Source organism: Phaethon lepturus, unplaced genomic scaffold (assembly GCF_000687285.1).
Source record: "Phaethon lepturus isolate BGI_N335 unplaced genomic scaffold, ASM68728v1 scaffold12081, whole genome shotgun sequence".
Taxonomy (NCBI): Eukaryota; Metazoa; Chordata; class Aves; order Phaethontiformes; family Phaethontidae; genus Phaethon; species Phaethon lepturus.
In genome coordinates, this window is record NW_010517013.1 from 26,835 (window position 1) to 42,937 (window position 16,103).

Below are 16,103 nucleotides of genomic sequence, written 5' to 3' on the forward strand. Positions count from 1 at the left end.
TATAGTACTCAGTACACACATTCCTCCACAAGCTGGATTGATTTCTTCCACAGTTGAACTTGATTTTGCCAAAGTCTCTTTTAGTTTAGCATTGGCTGCCTGCCTAACAAAACAACCTTTCTTTATGCCAAAACTGTCATCTTCAGTTGCACAAGACACATCTTACTCACAAACATGTATAATGAGCCCAATATTTAATGCCTGACAAACTGCTATTTTAAAATGATCTTTAACAAAATTTAAACAGATACAGAAGCGGTCAGTACCGAACCTTGATGGGGGAGGGAAATCATTCTCAAGAAAGGGTTTTTTTCCCCCTTTTTAAAATTTAAATACACCTTTTAAGAAGGCAACCCTAAACTAATTATTAGAACAGGAAAGCATATGCATTTAACCACAGACAGCAGTGAGAAATGTAAGGCTTACTCTGAACGTGAAGTTGAAAGCTTCATTCTCACTTGGTGTGAAGTCATCATTACATAATGATCACATGCACCATAAACTTGACTCTTATTGACATGACTAGCTTTTACATACAAGAATCTGCTAACCTTAGTAAGTCATCAAGCATTCCTAAGGACTTAAAAAATTCATCTAAATAAACCTCTTGCTCTATTTTTCTGCAAGAAACAAGAATACCTGTGTAAGAAGTTGTTCTTCAGTCAGATTATTGATCCAACGTGTATAGCGTTCAGTAGATTCCAGTGGCTCTCTTCTGACTTGGCAACCAATAATCTAAAGCAAAATGAGATAAATCACGTAAACTGCTGCACATGTACAGATCAAACCTTGTTTGCACATGGCAACAAGACCATAAAACAAGTATCCAAAACATAGGAACACCAAGAATTAAGATTATCTGTACAGTCCTTATGAGACCCCTTGTATGTTCATAATATAATATAGTCTAATATAATATAGTCTAAAATAATATATCACAGTCACTCTGCTCAAATGATAAATAGTTACAGATTTTCAAAGGTCTCTAGTAAACTAACATTGAGAAGTGTCTTTCCAATAGCTTGAGTTTGGGAATATTTGAACCATTTTACTTGAAATTTTCAAAGGGAAGTCATCCTAAGGCAGACATCTAGAATGCAAAATTTCGGCCAAAATAGCTGAAGTTTGGCAAGTGAAAATTAGAACTTGGATAACACCAGACAATTGTACGAACAGTGCCATCACCTATAATACCACATGTTACTTATAATTCATATAAAATAAGGAAAAAAAAAAAGCTGTACTTTGATTTGTCTCATTCATGGTAGTACAATGTAGACACCCTGTTTTGATTTGTTCACTGAAGTACTATATACCCATTTGAGCAACGGTTTTCTTCTCTAATACTGTTCTGTAGCTATACAGGTTAAATATGGATTTTAATATTCTGAACACCTACTGGCATAATAAATAGCTTCCAATATGCACGAAAAACAGAATATCAGAGGGATTTCATCTTTTCTGTGACTGCACAGACACACATTAATGCAATTTTATACAAACACTAAACTTTACTCTACAAATCTCTGGTTAGACAAGGAAGAAGCCACGGAGAACCATAAGAGTGTGGCTATACAGAACTCTGCTCTTTGCCATTCCTGATGGTCTGCAGTCCACCCTAAACCTTCAGGGTACTACAGGACTTAATAATATTTGCAAAGTAAGTTGATACTGTTTTATACCAACTACTGCATTCCTATCCTACTGTATCTGTCTGTTTCTCTTCCAGAGCCTGATAGGTAATTCCTGTTGAGGATGTGTTCATTCATTCAGAATTAACACCAAAGTGTAGGTATTACCATTTCTGAACAATAATTTCATATAATCAAGTTCTGTTAAAGAACAGTGTGGAAAACACTTGGTATATCTTCCACCCTAAGGATTCGTAAGGAATGGAAGTGTATACACTGAGCAAGTTTAAATCTTTCAGGTATCTCTATTTACAGAGCTTCAAACCCTACACAGATGTAAGCAGTCAGGCTAGAATTCTGCACGTGCAGTTATGAATACTTTTGATGTGGGAACAAAAACACCGTGAAGAGATCTTGCTGGAAGACTGTTGTCAATGAAACACCACAATTTAGAGAATGATTAAATACAATCAAAACAACAAGCATGAAAAAAAAGAAATCACGATTTGCTTATCCCATAAGAACAAACCAGAATGCCTTTCAACTATGAAATTTTTCCTCAGTGACAAATACTTCTTACTATGGACGACTTCAATCCTTACCCTAACTTTCTCCTGAATTACAGCTAAGTAATACTAAGACATTTGCAGGAGGTTAACCCAAAATTCTTTTGAATTCAGTATCAACTGGAGTAGTTCACAGACACAAAAACTTCGCAGAAGTTGCATCAGATGTACAAGTATTCTGTTCTGTGAGGACCACTTCTATTTAAGAATAGAATTATTTACAGAACTCTTGCTAGCATTCATTAACCAAGAGAGACTTGCATATCATGGTATTTTATAACTTACAAAGACACTTCACAAAACTATGCATGAAAGTCAGAATGGAAAAATTACAAAGCACTTTTTTCTCAAAAGGTATTCTGTAATAATACAATATGGAAACTAAGTTTCTTTGCCCAAATAAGTCACAGCCTAAGCTGAACAGATAGAGAATCACAAACAGCTTTGACAAGGTAAGAGATAAAAAGGAGAATCTCAAATTTGTTTTTCTGGAAACCTGGTTTTCAATTAGGGCCAAGTAGCAAGTGCAGTTATCTCTTTCTATGCAATCTGAAATTTAAATGAGAAGCAGAAGACAGAGTTTCATGTTTTTATATTAATTTCTGACCCGTCTGACCATTTTCATAAATGCTGTTGACAGTTTAAGCAATCTAAAAAAAAGCTGAATCCAGGTGCTCAGCTGAAGGACTTAATTCCCAAAAGTCCAAAGAACAATTGGTTCGAATCCCAACTCCTTATGCTTCCAGAGAAAACTGAATGGGTTTGATCAATTATCTGAACATACACTCAAGGAGAGGTGAAGGCAGATAGAATAACTGTTACTAAACTGGATCCTGACAGCTCTTTTCTGTATCATACATCACTTTTTGTCATTTCTAAAGTTTGACTTAGATTCTTACCCAAAATTTCCTTCTCCTTCCATATACACATATGGATAATTCCATTGCATGCTCCAATTTACTTCTCTGAATTTTGGCTTGTAACAATGATCCTGTACTGACTGCATGTAGGCCTTAAAATACTCTGAGCCTTTTGGAATTGAAAACACTATAATTAGGAAAAAAACCCTCATCAAACAAGTAAGTTCTTTAGGAATTACTGTTACTGCAGTGATGTAAATCCAGAACAGAAAAAACAAGGGGTTGCATTGAATTTCACCATAATTTGGGGCAGAATCCTTGAAAGCGTAACTTTCCAAACTCCTTCATCAACTGACATGCCTAACAGCAAGACAGAGTGAGAGGATAACGATCTAGAGCTTTATATAAAAACACACTAATCAAATAAAAACTAGGTTTTAAAAAAAATGTATTTTTTTTTTGTACACAGCAGTTTTGTTTTCTACAGCAAAGCTCAACCTAATGTTTAGAACAATAGTAAAAACGGTATAACATATTATTCTAGAAAAATACAAATAGAAATACAATGGAAATGAATAGGATTAGCCTCTGACTTTTAAGAGTTGGACGTTAGAGTAACTTAATGTTTCAAGAATCAAATTACATTTTTTACCTATTTCAACGAAAACTTACATGAATAATCATCAAGGCAACCCTTCTATTGTCGTGACTGAAAGACCCTTTAACAGCACACTAAACACCTACAGGTTCACAGCATCAAGTCTAAATGTGATTTTTGCTAGAACTGACAGCAGAGGGTTTGCACAACAAGCCATCTCCAGAGCATTTCACTTCCATGACTAAACGGGACATGGTTGATGACTCTTGGTCCTCAAATTTTCAAAATAAGAGTCCTAAAACCTCCATCCTGCAATCACTAACAAAGTTAGAAGCAAGTGATATGATGACCTATTCTAGTATCACTGAACACTAAAAATGAGGAACAGTAAAATCAATGCTTAGAATTAATGTAAGAAAGAAAAGCTGCTTGCTGGAAAACTTGAAGACAATTCAAAAAGTAATTCAGAAAAACAAAATGTTCTCAGACTCCACATCTTACTGATGTCCTCATTTCTCTTAAAAACATTTAATATAAAATACCTTCTCCCGCATACCTTTTGGCTTTTCTTATTCTTTTCTAGTTGGAGCTCTAGAAGACAAGCATTATTGATGAATGAAATGGCTCCAATGAAGTTAATATAAAGATGAGGTTAAGATTTCACTCTAATTTCATCCTCCTCACACACTGAATAGGATCATTAGCTAGATAATAAATTATCATAATACATACTTAGCAATCCTATGCTTGTTTCATGTATGGAATTAAAGGAAGAGAGAGAGGAAGAGAGGGATTAATATACTTAAAACTTTACTAAAATGTCCTCCACAGTTGCGGCTTTAATTTTGCTTTTTCTTAAAATTATTACCTAAATGTGCTAGCTACACACACAACAGAAGTATTTATTTCCAGAAGGCTTTCTAATTATTCCTAAAATCTATTTGTTCACAAGCAAATTGAATTGCTGTCTTCACTCCCCCTCATCCAAAAACCAAACCCACAACAACCACCTGACAATTACATTCTTTAAAAGCAAAGGAACAAAAAAAAAAGCTACAGTTTGCATTCTTAGTGGCCTTCTGCAAGATGTCCGTGGATGTAGCAAACCCAGCAGCAGGGCACATAAACGCAAGGATCTCCCTCCTGCAGAAGATAGTGTTGTAAAACATCATTTAACCACATTCTTTAATTATAATGATACCATAGCAAAATACACTTAACAATATAAATGCACATTATTGAGAACAGCTGCATTTTGATCTTGCGACACAGCAGGAAAATAACTACAAATGCATAACGAAGTTAGCATTTTGTAAGAAGTGAAATGCTCACACTTCCCTCTACACTACTGTAACAGCGAAATGTTTGCACAGCATGCAGACTTCCTGCTTTCTTTTCATTTTCAGAATCAATACCATTCAAGACTGCTTTTAGCATCATCTTAAGAAACATGTTTTACAGACAGAACTTAAAATTGTTGCTATGCAATCAAATTTATTTCTAGATCCTCAGCCAAAAAATGTCCACACCTTTCGGCTCTTTAGCTGTGCCATTCCTCTCCCGATGGGGCTCTGACTCATGACTGGGATTCTTGACTTATATGGTTGCAAGATAAACATCACCAACATGGAGTGACTCAACCTGAGCCTTTGATACAGCTTCTGCAGAGCACAGCTCATTTAACCAGCTTCTTTGACCCAATCAAAATCGGGATTATTTAGAGTACAAATGGCTTCTTCCTCTAGTTCCCGTGTAAGGTGTGGCATCAGAAGCAACGGCACACCGTTTCCCATTTCCTCCACGTCCCACAGAGCTTTTATATTCACTTCACTATCTCCTTATAGCTTTTAAACTGAAGTGAAAGGTTTTTCACTGTTGCTTCTTCCATTTGTTTTAAAATACTTTGATAAAAATCTTTCTGGCCTATTTCACATCCATTCAGACTTCCAGAAAGTACAAGAAACTCTCCATATTAGAAATATTCTTTTCAATATTTTGAGTCTCTGTTTCTATGCAAAAATGGAGTTCATCCAAGTTTCAACTCTTTGATCTAGTTAGGCAAGCTTATTTTTATTATTACAAATGCTAACTGTATACTGGCTTATACCTGTATCTAGATTAAATTATGTAATATATACAACAAATGCAATATACTTCATATTGCAACTGGAAACTCTCTGCAATGCAGTATTAATATTACTTCTATAAGAAGCAGTAACACGAACCATAAACAAAAAATTTTTCTGGCTCATAGCAAAGGACTATGGCAGTTTATAGACGAGCAAAACTCTAATCAGGAGAGAAAACCATGACAATCCTTTCTGCTACAACATCTGATGAGGGAATTCGCTTTCCAGACAATTACTTTTTTGTGTGTTAAATGTAACTTATAGCTTATTTGGCTATTTACTTAATTGCAATCAGCATTAGCCTCTCTGGAAAGAAATACAAAATAATTTATGGCAGCAAGTGACAGCAATAGGTAAGACTATTAAGAGCATAAAACAGTGGTCTGGTTTTATCCTAACTACCAACAAATACCTATGCCGAAAAACCACACAAGTAACTTTTAAAAATATAAATGGCTTAAAATGAGCTTTGTGGGAAGAAGCAGCCAAATATAAACATGAGAGCGTACGGCCCGACGGTCCCGCCTGGCCTCCAGCTACCACTGCACAGAAGGACCAGGCCTCCAGTATCTGCCAGTCCTGTCTGGATGGCTCAGGCAGCCTAAGGTGTCAAAATAGCATTGTGTGTCTATGTTTAGGCACCTGAATCTCTCTTCTCTAATAACTCTACCACTTCGCATGATTAGGAGTGGAGTTAATGAATCGTATCTAAATAAGATTATCAGAATCAAAGTCATGGCTATGCACTTTATGCCACTACATTTAAAATATTTTCAGGAGTTAGAGCACTATAAAGCTAATATGATATAACTATGATACAATTAAAACAGTACAAATAACATTATAAGACTAGAATAATGGGGTTCTTCATGAAACAGATGCTTAAACTGGTCACAGTACACTGGGTTAGCTACAATGTATGAAATACAAATCTAACGAGCAAATTCAATGACTTGTTGATCAACACAAAGTTCAGAGTTATGATCACGTCCAGAGGAAACTAGGCAGGATTATTAGAATCATAGAATTGTTTAGATCAATGTGATGATCCTTAAGATCATCAAGTCCAACTGTTAATTACATACATTACAGAATTGTACCATGAGCACATACAGTCACTGTTCTGTGAGTTACAAAATCGTTCCGCTGAAATACAAGAGTATTTCCGTCATATGTTTGATATGTATAAAATTCAGCATTCTATACCCAGCAGCAACACCAGCCATCCGCTTACATGCCAGAACTTGTTCCAACTTTTCGCTAGTGTTTTTTTTAAATACAGTATTTAGGTAGAGGCATTTCTTATTTTCATCATTTTAGTTTTATGTGTTTTCCCTCGCACATATAAATGGAAAAGGACGCGGGTGAGAGAAAGCAAAGATTAAATGAGTTGACAGTAATTAAAACCAACACACTTTCTGCAGATGTGGCGTTTTTGGTTTTTTTAATCACTACAATTTCCTCTAGCACGAAGAATCTTTCTTATTCAGGAGACAGCCTATGGGTCAGAAGCTTCCTGTTGTACTAAAGGGGAAATGAGGATGAAAAATTAATTGGTCTCTGATTTTATCCCAATTTTTTCCATCCTACTTTTATAAAAAAGGGAATTTGACAGACAGGCAAAAGCATAAACTCTCTGCAAGGTAGTAGGCGCTAGGTGTGTATACATACACATGATTTCTTCATATACTATGACTTCTTTTAAGGAACTTTGTTTTATGAATTTTTTTAATTAACCAACCAATAATGATGTTGAAGCAGGTATTGGAAAAATACGTGTTTTTAGCAAGGGAAAATCCACAGCTTTCCTGTACAAAATAAATCGCTTTCTTCAACTTATGGTATTAAGTGATATGCATCTTTCAAAGGTTATATGAAGTGCAATACTTTCTACATATTGAGAAAGAGTGTGCAGTGTTGAGTTTCATGTTAGAAATATGACTGCATGATGTAAACCTCCTAACAAGAGAATGTAACTAACTGCTTAGTGAAGCTTTAATTAGAAGTATCATGACATCTGATCCTAGATAATGTTCTATGAGGAGAAAGACTATTCAAATAATAAGCAATACAGGAAGGATTATCTCTAGTGCACGACACCTTTTCCCCCCCAATAGGCCTGTTTATGAGTGCAACCAGAGGGAAACCTCCTAACTAAAAAAGCTAATAGGAGACATTTACCTTATCCTGAATGTTTAAGAACAGCTTTTGTCAATCATGCCTACATAATTGATGTACAAAGGAAAGGTAGATGGCACCTGGCCTGTCTCCAAACCCTACTTCTATTATTTTTGTTGCAGTAATTTACACCTCTCCACACTCAATTGATGTGACATTGCAAAATATCCTGAAATTCAGAAGAAAACTTGATAGGAGAGTGAATATTTTTCTCTGTCTTCTCTCGGTATTGCTTTCTTTGGTTTTCATTCATGTAATATTTTAAATACTATTTGGTTGTAAAAACATCTTAAATAAAAGTTTTCATTTTCTTCCTGGATACACACAGCCCCCTTTATACATACATACATTTATATATGTATTTGTCTAAAAGATCAGCAAAGCTTTAGGTATTGGTGCAGTACCTCTAACGCTGCTACAAGCATGGATCAGCAGCGTCACTAGTATGATTTACTTTCGAAGTGGCAAGTAGCTATCTATCACAAAAAAGCAATTGATTCAGACAGTGCAGGACTTCTTTTCAAGTTCAGTTATGAAACGGTGCTCATAGCATGAATTTTAATTGCACAGCTGTGACTCAGCATTATCTCATCAGAACACCCATTTCTCTCAGGAAACATGATTAACACAATCTTCCACAAGTCTTTATTTGTAATTTACTCAGAACAGCTAGAACTTTATTAGATTAATTCACATGATTGTAAACCTAAGATTTAACTATTAAAATATCTAAGTATTGGATAAAAATTTTCAGCCAATGGTAATAAGCATAATTTCATTGTTTAAATGTGAACAGGTGATTAGACCTATATTATTAATTTGTACATCACCCAATTATGGAAAAGTTGTATTTGGAATAATAGTAAAATAATACTTGGAATTATATGTTAAAAATCTATTTCAATTGCCAAATACTGGAGCAGGGAAGCAAGACCAGCTTAAAGGAATTTATCAACTCTGTTTCCAGTTCTGCTTCTTGCTATTCTTACTTAGAGCAAGTAATTAAAGTTCTATACAGATAAATCCATATTTTGTAAAAATAGCTGCAAGAATTCACAGTGTCTTTAAAACTCAAGAAAATTCTTGTTTGGTAATGTGACAAAAATTACAGGGTGGTCAGTAAAAAAAAAAAAGTGTTATCTTAAAGATGAAGAGAGATTGACAAAATCTAGCTGTCTACTAAGTACACTTTACATTGAGTTCCCAGACAAGTACATGGTCATCCCAATAACTAAAACATCTGCTTTAATCAATAAGAAACTTATATAGCGCAGCAACAGCTAAACAGACTAGATACAAAATGCTGATTGTTGGCGTAAGTATTTTGACCTTACTAGAAACAAGGCTTAAAATTTCTGCTGCTAAAAATACTAAAAGACTTCATTTAGATTGTATTGTGTTCTTCTACAGGCCCATGGCCTTTTATTTTTTGATGCAGTGGAACAATGAAATGATTGAAGATACTAGTGGCTTTAAGAAGGATCTTGTGACCATCATTTGGTGTAATCAAAATGGAAAAATACATGGAAGAAATATTTTTATGTGGTTAAAATCTTTCCAGAAGTACACACCCAGGGAAGATGGTGTTAAAATGTATTTTCGCTCCTCCTCATTTCCAATAGAGGAAACAGTGTTCTTCAACACACATGACACCTGTGAGGTAATTTGCATTAGGTGTAAAGATACAAAACGCACTCTAGTGTATTTAAAGCATGTTTTTAAAATGATAAAATATGTTGATAGTGCTAACTCCCCAGAGAATCCTTCAAGTCAGATGAATATCCATTTTGGCAGATGTTCTTGTCTTGTAGAAATCCCTTTTTTAAAAACACCTGTTAAACATTCTACTTGGTACTGGTTCAAGTCCAAAGTCCACAATAAGATGTCAGATGTTTATTTTCAGCCTATAAATAAAACAGTAATTAAAACCCAAGGAAGTCTGAACTTTCTATAGTGAATTTATATGAAAAACAAGAAGTCAAAGTGGTGTAATCAGAATGAGCACAGCTGAGGATCATACCACACATTAAAAAGGATGTTGTCATGCATATGAAATCATGAAGGAGAAAAATGACTTTTTTTTTTAAACTTCAAGTAACTGAAGAGATACTACAGCAAATTAAATAAGTTTCAGAAGTCCCTTTTGAAGGTAAATGAGTAAGCCCCAGTATTTTGATAACGGGCTTTGGTAGGAAAAAGCACCAGGCCTCAGAAGCCCTCATTCAAAATCTGCCATCCTGGGATAAACAAGATCTAAGGGCTCAACCTCTATATTAAGGGTAGTGCTCATGCAATCTGAATTTGATGAAAATTAAGTAAACTCTTTGGATCCTGTCAAGATGCTTACACAACCAGTCCTTTGCATAAAGCTTAAGAACAGTCAAAAAGAGCAATATGTTTGCACAATTTCTATTGTAAAACTGATTTCTCTTGTGTCTGTAGGTCCACAAAGTATGTTTGGATTAAATATTTATCACCACAGCAAAGTATCTAAACACGAGAAGTAAGGGATCTTCATTTTTCAAATGGTTTATGCTTCAGACATAGTTTTAAAAATGAAACATGCTGAAAGTCTACATTAGAATCAGACGTTCCTGAATATCAAACTCTAGTAATCATAGTCATTTTTAATGGGGTTACTGGCATGCGGAGACCATATTAAACACAAATTTAATTACAAAGTGGTGTTAAGTTGGGATGTTTCTCATTTGGGATATTTGATTAAATGTAGAACAGACTTAAACTGACATTGTGACTTTGAAAATGCACTGCGGTTTTTCAGAAATACCAAATTAAAAAGAATCTTTAAGGAAGCTGCCTAATAAAAAGCAAAGACACAGCTGAATTCCAGCAGATCGGGTGATATACATGGAAAGGCCCGATTAATGAAAACCACCATAAGAATAATACTCTCGTTGTCAAAGACAGAATTTTCATATTCTTCAGTGCAGAAAAAGAAAAATTAATCACATTTTCTCCTCTTAAACATACTCCACTGTCATCACTTCAGAACAAAACCTTCACACAACTACTGCTCTAGTCTTCTACCCTCCATACCAGAAGAAAATTATTGAAATAAGTAACTTTTTAAAACCTCTAATGACAATTTCCTAATATTAATAAGTCATAAATACACATAATTTTGTAATTATCAATACTGGATATCCTTGATTTAGAATTACAATTTCCATAGACTGAAGAAAAACGTTAAAAGACTTGGAGTTTGTTTATGGTGCGCAGTATATGGGAACAGAGTATAAATTATTAAAGTTCTAATGACCAGAATAGTTAGATTAGTTCATAACAACATTTCTCTGGACACTTTTTTCTCCTGCATCAAAAAGAAACTGATTTTAGACAAACAACAATTATAGGTAATCACCTCTGCAATATAATTTAATTTCCTCTCAGTCTACACCAAAGATAGACCAGGGCCTCCTCAGATCTACTTAGCCCATTTAGTGGAGCAAATTTCTATTAACAGGGTTAAGCAAATAAATTTATCTATTCATCTATCCTTCAATATATGTCAGTATCCAATTCATTTACCTTTAATACCTGTTATATGAATTAATGCTTCTATTAAAGCTAAACTCTACAGGCACAGCCTGCTAGGGCGTGCCTGGGCAACACACACTGATTTGTCTCAAACGTGCTGAGTAAGGGAGACAGAAGGAGAGCTGAGGCAAATTAACTAAGGAGAAACAAAGATTACTTAAGTTCTACATAACAAAGATTTTAATCAAGTTTATGTCCCAAATAAAAGCATTTATCAAAGAAAAATCTGCTAAGCTATATGCAACAACTGGAAGATGAAACAATAGAAGGGAGATTGGTAAAACCTGGACTTCAGTAGAAGACACAGAATGAGAGAAGATCACCAACCATTAACTTGTTGCACACAGGAAGGACAGAATATAAATGGAGGGACTTTTCTATCACAGGGACCAGAGAGGTAATATTTCAACATCATATAGGTATGTTTAATGACAGTTTAGCAAAACTTCACATATGCTTATTATCTTTTCATACCTGCAAAATTACATACAAGATATTACTTACCTATTTTTGCAGTCCAGACCAAAACACTGTCTAATTTAAGTAGAGAAAAGGTAATAAAATCCCTCAGGAATAAAGGCTTAGACTACAGAACAATGTTTTTGACCACTTCCTTAAAACAGTAGACGAGGAATGGCAAAGACACTCTGGAGGCAAATTTGCATCTTCTCACTCCTAAATGAAGTCCTTGTCCATTGCACCACACTACTTCAATTAAACAAGACTTGATCTAAAGCTCCTGAGAGTAAGTCTTCTATGGGCAGATGTAACCTGTCTGCCCATCTTCCAGGCTGACCAGAAGCTGTAAAGCTGCTGTGAGAGCAGGTACAAGCCCTGCTAATACTGTTGTAACACAGGAAATATTAGCTAAGGTTCAGCACTGCTCTAATCACAACAGCTATACCGTTTTCAGCCGAAGTAAACTTCTGTCTCCTAACCCCCACACAGAGATATACTCTTAATGTAGCACATATTTTTTCACTGTGTAACATCATACTGTGATCCAAATATGCTGAATAGTTCATGAACACATTTAGACTTCAGGTCATTTATTAATGAGTTTACTAAAGACTAGTAAGTCCACTACAACAGCAAAACATCTAATAAACTGTTCCTTTGCATGGTTTCCAATTTAAAAAAAAAAAAGTACCAGGTGCAATTATATGAAAATCCATACAAGCTTTAGAGCTTCTGAATTCCAATTAGCACTACGTAACGAAAGACTATTCTAAGAACAAGACATAGGTATAGGAGACACGCATTATCTCAATTTTGCCAGCTCTAGCCATACAATCAAGGCTACCTTGTTCATTAGATAGAATAAATCCATGTTTAAGTGCAATGTAATTACCAGACTGCATAATAACATTTTTGACTCCCAAGAGAAAGTACACAGAGGAAGCAGAGCATGTAGTCTGAAAGGTAATCTGCTATTTTCAGGACTACTCTAAAATTAGACTAATAAGAAGACACAGCAAACAAAAGGCTTTAGGATCTTTCAGGGATGATCAAACTCCATTGGTATGTGGAATGTAAAATCACTACACACTGAAGACTGCCAGTATTCCCGAACTGCTACTGTTGACTGACAATGTATAAAGCGGCCTCCCTCTTTATTTTTCTTCCCATTTTTACTTTTTATCCCATGCTCCCCTTCATCATGAAGCAGCCTGGCCTGGCACAAGACAGATAAAACAATCTTCAGCGTTTATTCCAGACTTGTGATAATATGCAGGAACAAACAAACAAAAAAAATCACATTAATCTGATATATGATGGCACAGCTGCTCAGTAAAAGGCTACACTGAAAAGTTTCTGTTGTACAAACCAGTGCTCTAGTGAGTGATGCTGCACTGGAATTCTGTCATAAGAGCTTCTACATGTGCAGTTGCACACCTGAGATGAGATGGAAACAGTTCTCTGGATGTTTTTTCCACTAGTTGAGTGCACAATGTCTTAACAACTCGACAAAACAAATCACTTAACACACTATTTACCTACTCTTTTGGTATACAAAACAATCAGTGCACACTGACTTAAAGACCCGCTCTGATATGCGAGACAGTCCAGACCATTTCAAATTACCTTCCTCCCTCCAAGGACAAGAGCTATATCTAAAATATGGAACCCACTAACAGATGATACAAGAATGTCTATTAATCTTTTTGCACTCAGAATAAAACAAAGCTCAGTATTTGTTAAGCCATTCTTACAATACTGCTATCATGGATTAACTCATATAAAACCCCTGTCTCTTGCCAATACAAAAATAGTGGAAACATTGTCGTTCTTTACGTCATTTGAAAAAGAATCATGTCTCGTTATCACAAAAGCCATATAAACACTCAGAATGCTGATCTTAAAAGCTCTTTTCCACATTAATATCTACTTCATGTACAACTAAAACTATTAATTTTAATTATACCTGTAAGAGAGGATCTACTAATTTTATTGTATACTCTTTCTGTTGCTATTATGAAAATATTGACTTGTAATTTCAGCTATTGATTTAAATTAATAAGGTGGAAGCTAAAAGGACTGACATAATCAAGAATCAATGGAATGTGATCATTTTAGTCACAAAAAAGAGAAAGTGAAATGGTTCAAACTAGTGCTCGGTAAGCAATAGGTAAGGAAAATAAGGGGGGGGGGAACAGGCTTTCTAAGATGTAATGGAAATGTGTAACAGGTCTAGGCAAGTAGAATGGCACAGGGTACAGTAACAATGGAAAAAACCTTATCTATTAGACTACAACTTTCAAAATCAAGAAATGTATATGTACAAACCAAAAGAAAAGAAAAAAAAAAAGACTTCATTTCTAAGTTTAGTTTGTGAGCTTCAGGGGGCACAGGGGAGGGACATACAGTGTTTTGGCCTAGGAGTTGTGCTTTAAAGAAAGGATCAAGCTCAGCTATCTTGTTCATTTGTTCATGTCTCAAATTCATTTGCTGATTGCACAATATTTGTTTACAGCTTTCCCAGAGGCAGATGAACAGGTCTGTGAACTAGTAGTGCCATGCATTGTTCAAGTTCACTCAATCCAATCACCTACCTTAGAGTCACCTTAACCATCAAAGATAGGCAGAATTTAGTCAGTTGGTTAACACATTCAGATAATGCAATAGGTTAAAGTGGCCTTAGGCATTGCACCTCTTGATCTAAATCCACACTACAGAATATGCCAAAAATTTGCTTTAGAGATGCAAAACAGTGAGAATTTCTCATTGAGAAATGCAGATGTTTATACTCAATGTTCTCTCACATGCCTAAGTATCCTACATGTTTGAGAAAGAGGCTAGTAATTTTACAACAAAAAGAAAGGTGTTCATTCTGACACTGGTACAGATTCTCCTCTCACTCAGCCAATGAAAACAAAAGGAAATAACATTCTTTACTTTGTCCACCTTTTGATTCCAGCTGCTAGGAAGACATAGGAGACAGTGAGGAAGAGTGTAACTATTTTCTAAGCATAAGAGATATAAAAATTGGAAGCCGCATGCTGTTCACGTGCGCAGTCATATTGTGGGGGCACACATACACTCCAGTTAAACAATCGTGAGAGGAAGAATAAAGTAATGCCATGTCCAGCAGACAAAATGGTGTCCAAAACCCTAAGACAGATGCAAAGTCAGTGGGTTTTGAGTATGAACAGCAGTACATGTCATTTTAGCACCCTTCTTTTCTCCTTCCAAATGCTGGAATCCTTAGGAAAAAGAAAAAATGGAAGAGAATTCCAAGTGCTGCATCATTCTTGCAAGCCTCCACAATGGCACAGTGGCACAGCAAAGTGTGGCCAGGTACCTATGCATGTCAAGAATGAAGCACTCTTCAGAGAAGCTCTCTAATGCTACTCAAGCTCTCCAAGAGCATACTCAAACCACATGCAGTGATTTCACCTTGGCATACCCACAGCAGGTCCTGATGCAAGTACCCTGCAACAGGACAACCTGGGAGCAGATACTGCTAACATCTCATCTGTCCTCGAAACAAAAAGCTTTGGGACTTCTTAAAGGGTACTACTCTGCTCAAATAAAAAAAAAACACACCAACAACAAAAAAAGAATAAATGTGGGACATAGGTGTGAAAAACTGCATTGTGTGTGTGGTTTGGGAAATGATGCTGAAACTGCACATTTCCTGGGCTACTCCAAGCTTAGAAGCCTTGTTCAATAGAACACTAGCATGTACACAAAGTTGGATCTCCTCCAGAAGAACACAAGTATAACTAAAATAAGATATGAAGGCCTGACTTTTTTCAGAATTAAGGGAAAGGTGATCTTAAATCTCCCCACTCATTAGCTGCCAACAAAGCATACATGATTTGTGGTTGGTAAATAAGCAACACCTGGCTTACTCTGCAGAAATGGGAGAGATGCTGCTTCTAGGGATAAACAAAAACTAAAGCGAGAAATTTTACTAACAGTCATTCACTCTCTAGTAACAAAGTCATTCCTCATCTGATTAGAGAACAAACAATTTGAAGGCACACTTGTATGCAGCATAACATAAGTGCACATGTGTACTGGACAATCAGTGCCAAAAGATTGGTAGCTATTATATTATCAATAGACAGCACAATGTC

General features: G+C 35.6%; 1 protein-coding gene across 1 annotated transcript in view; it reads right to left on the reverse strand.

Moving 5' to 3' along the window:
* Positions 1 to 639: 639 nt before the first annotated feature.
* The window catches only part of LOC104627860 (UDP-GlcNAc:betaGal beta-1,3-N-acetylglucosaminyltransferase-like protein 1), a gene marked incomplete at its 3' end in the record, with an annotated part of 34,468 nt that continues 19,004 nt past the window's right edge, over positions 640 to 16,103 (reverse strand). The window contains exon 5 of the mRNA XM_010296245.1: positions 640 to 735. Within this exon, the coding sequence (XP_010294547.1) occupies positions 640 to 735 (96 nt within the window). The remainder of the gene's footprint in view (positions 736 to 16,103) is intronic.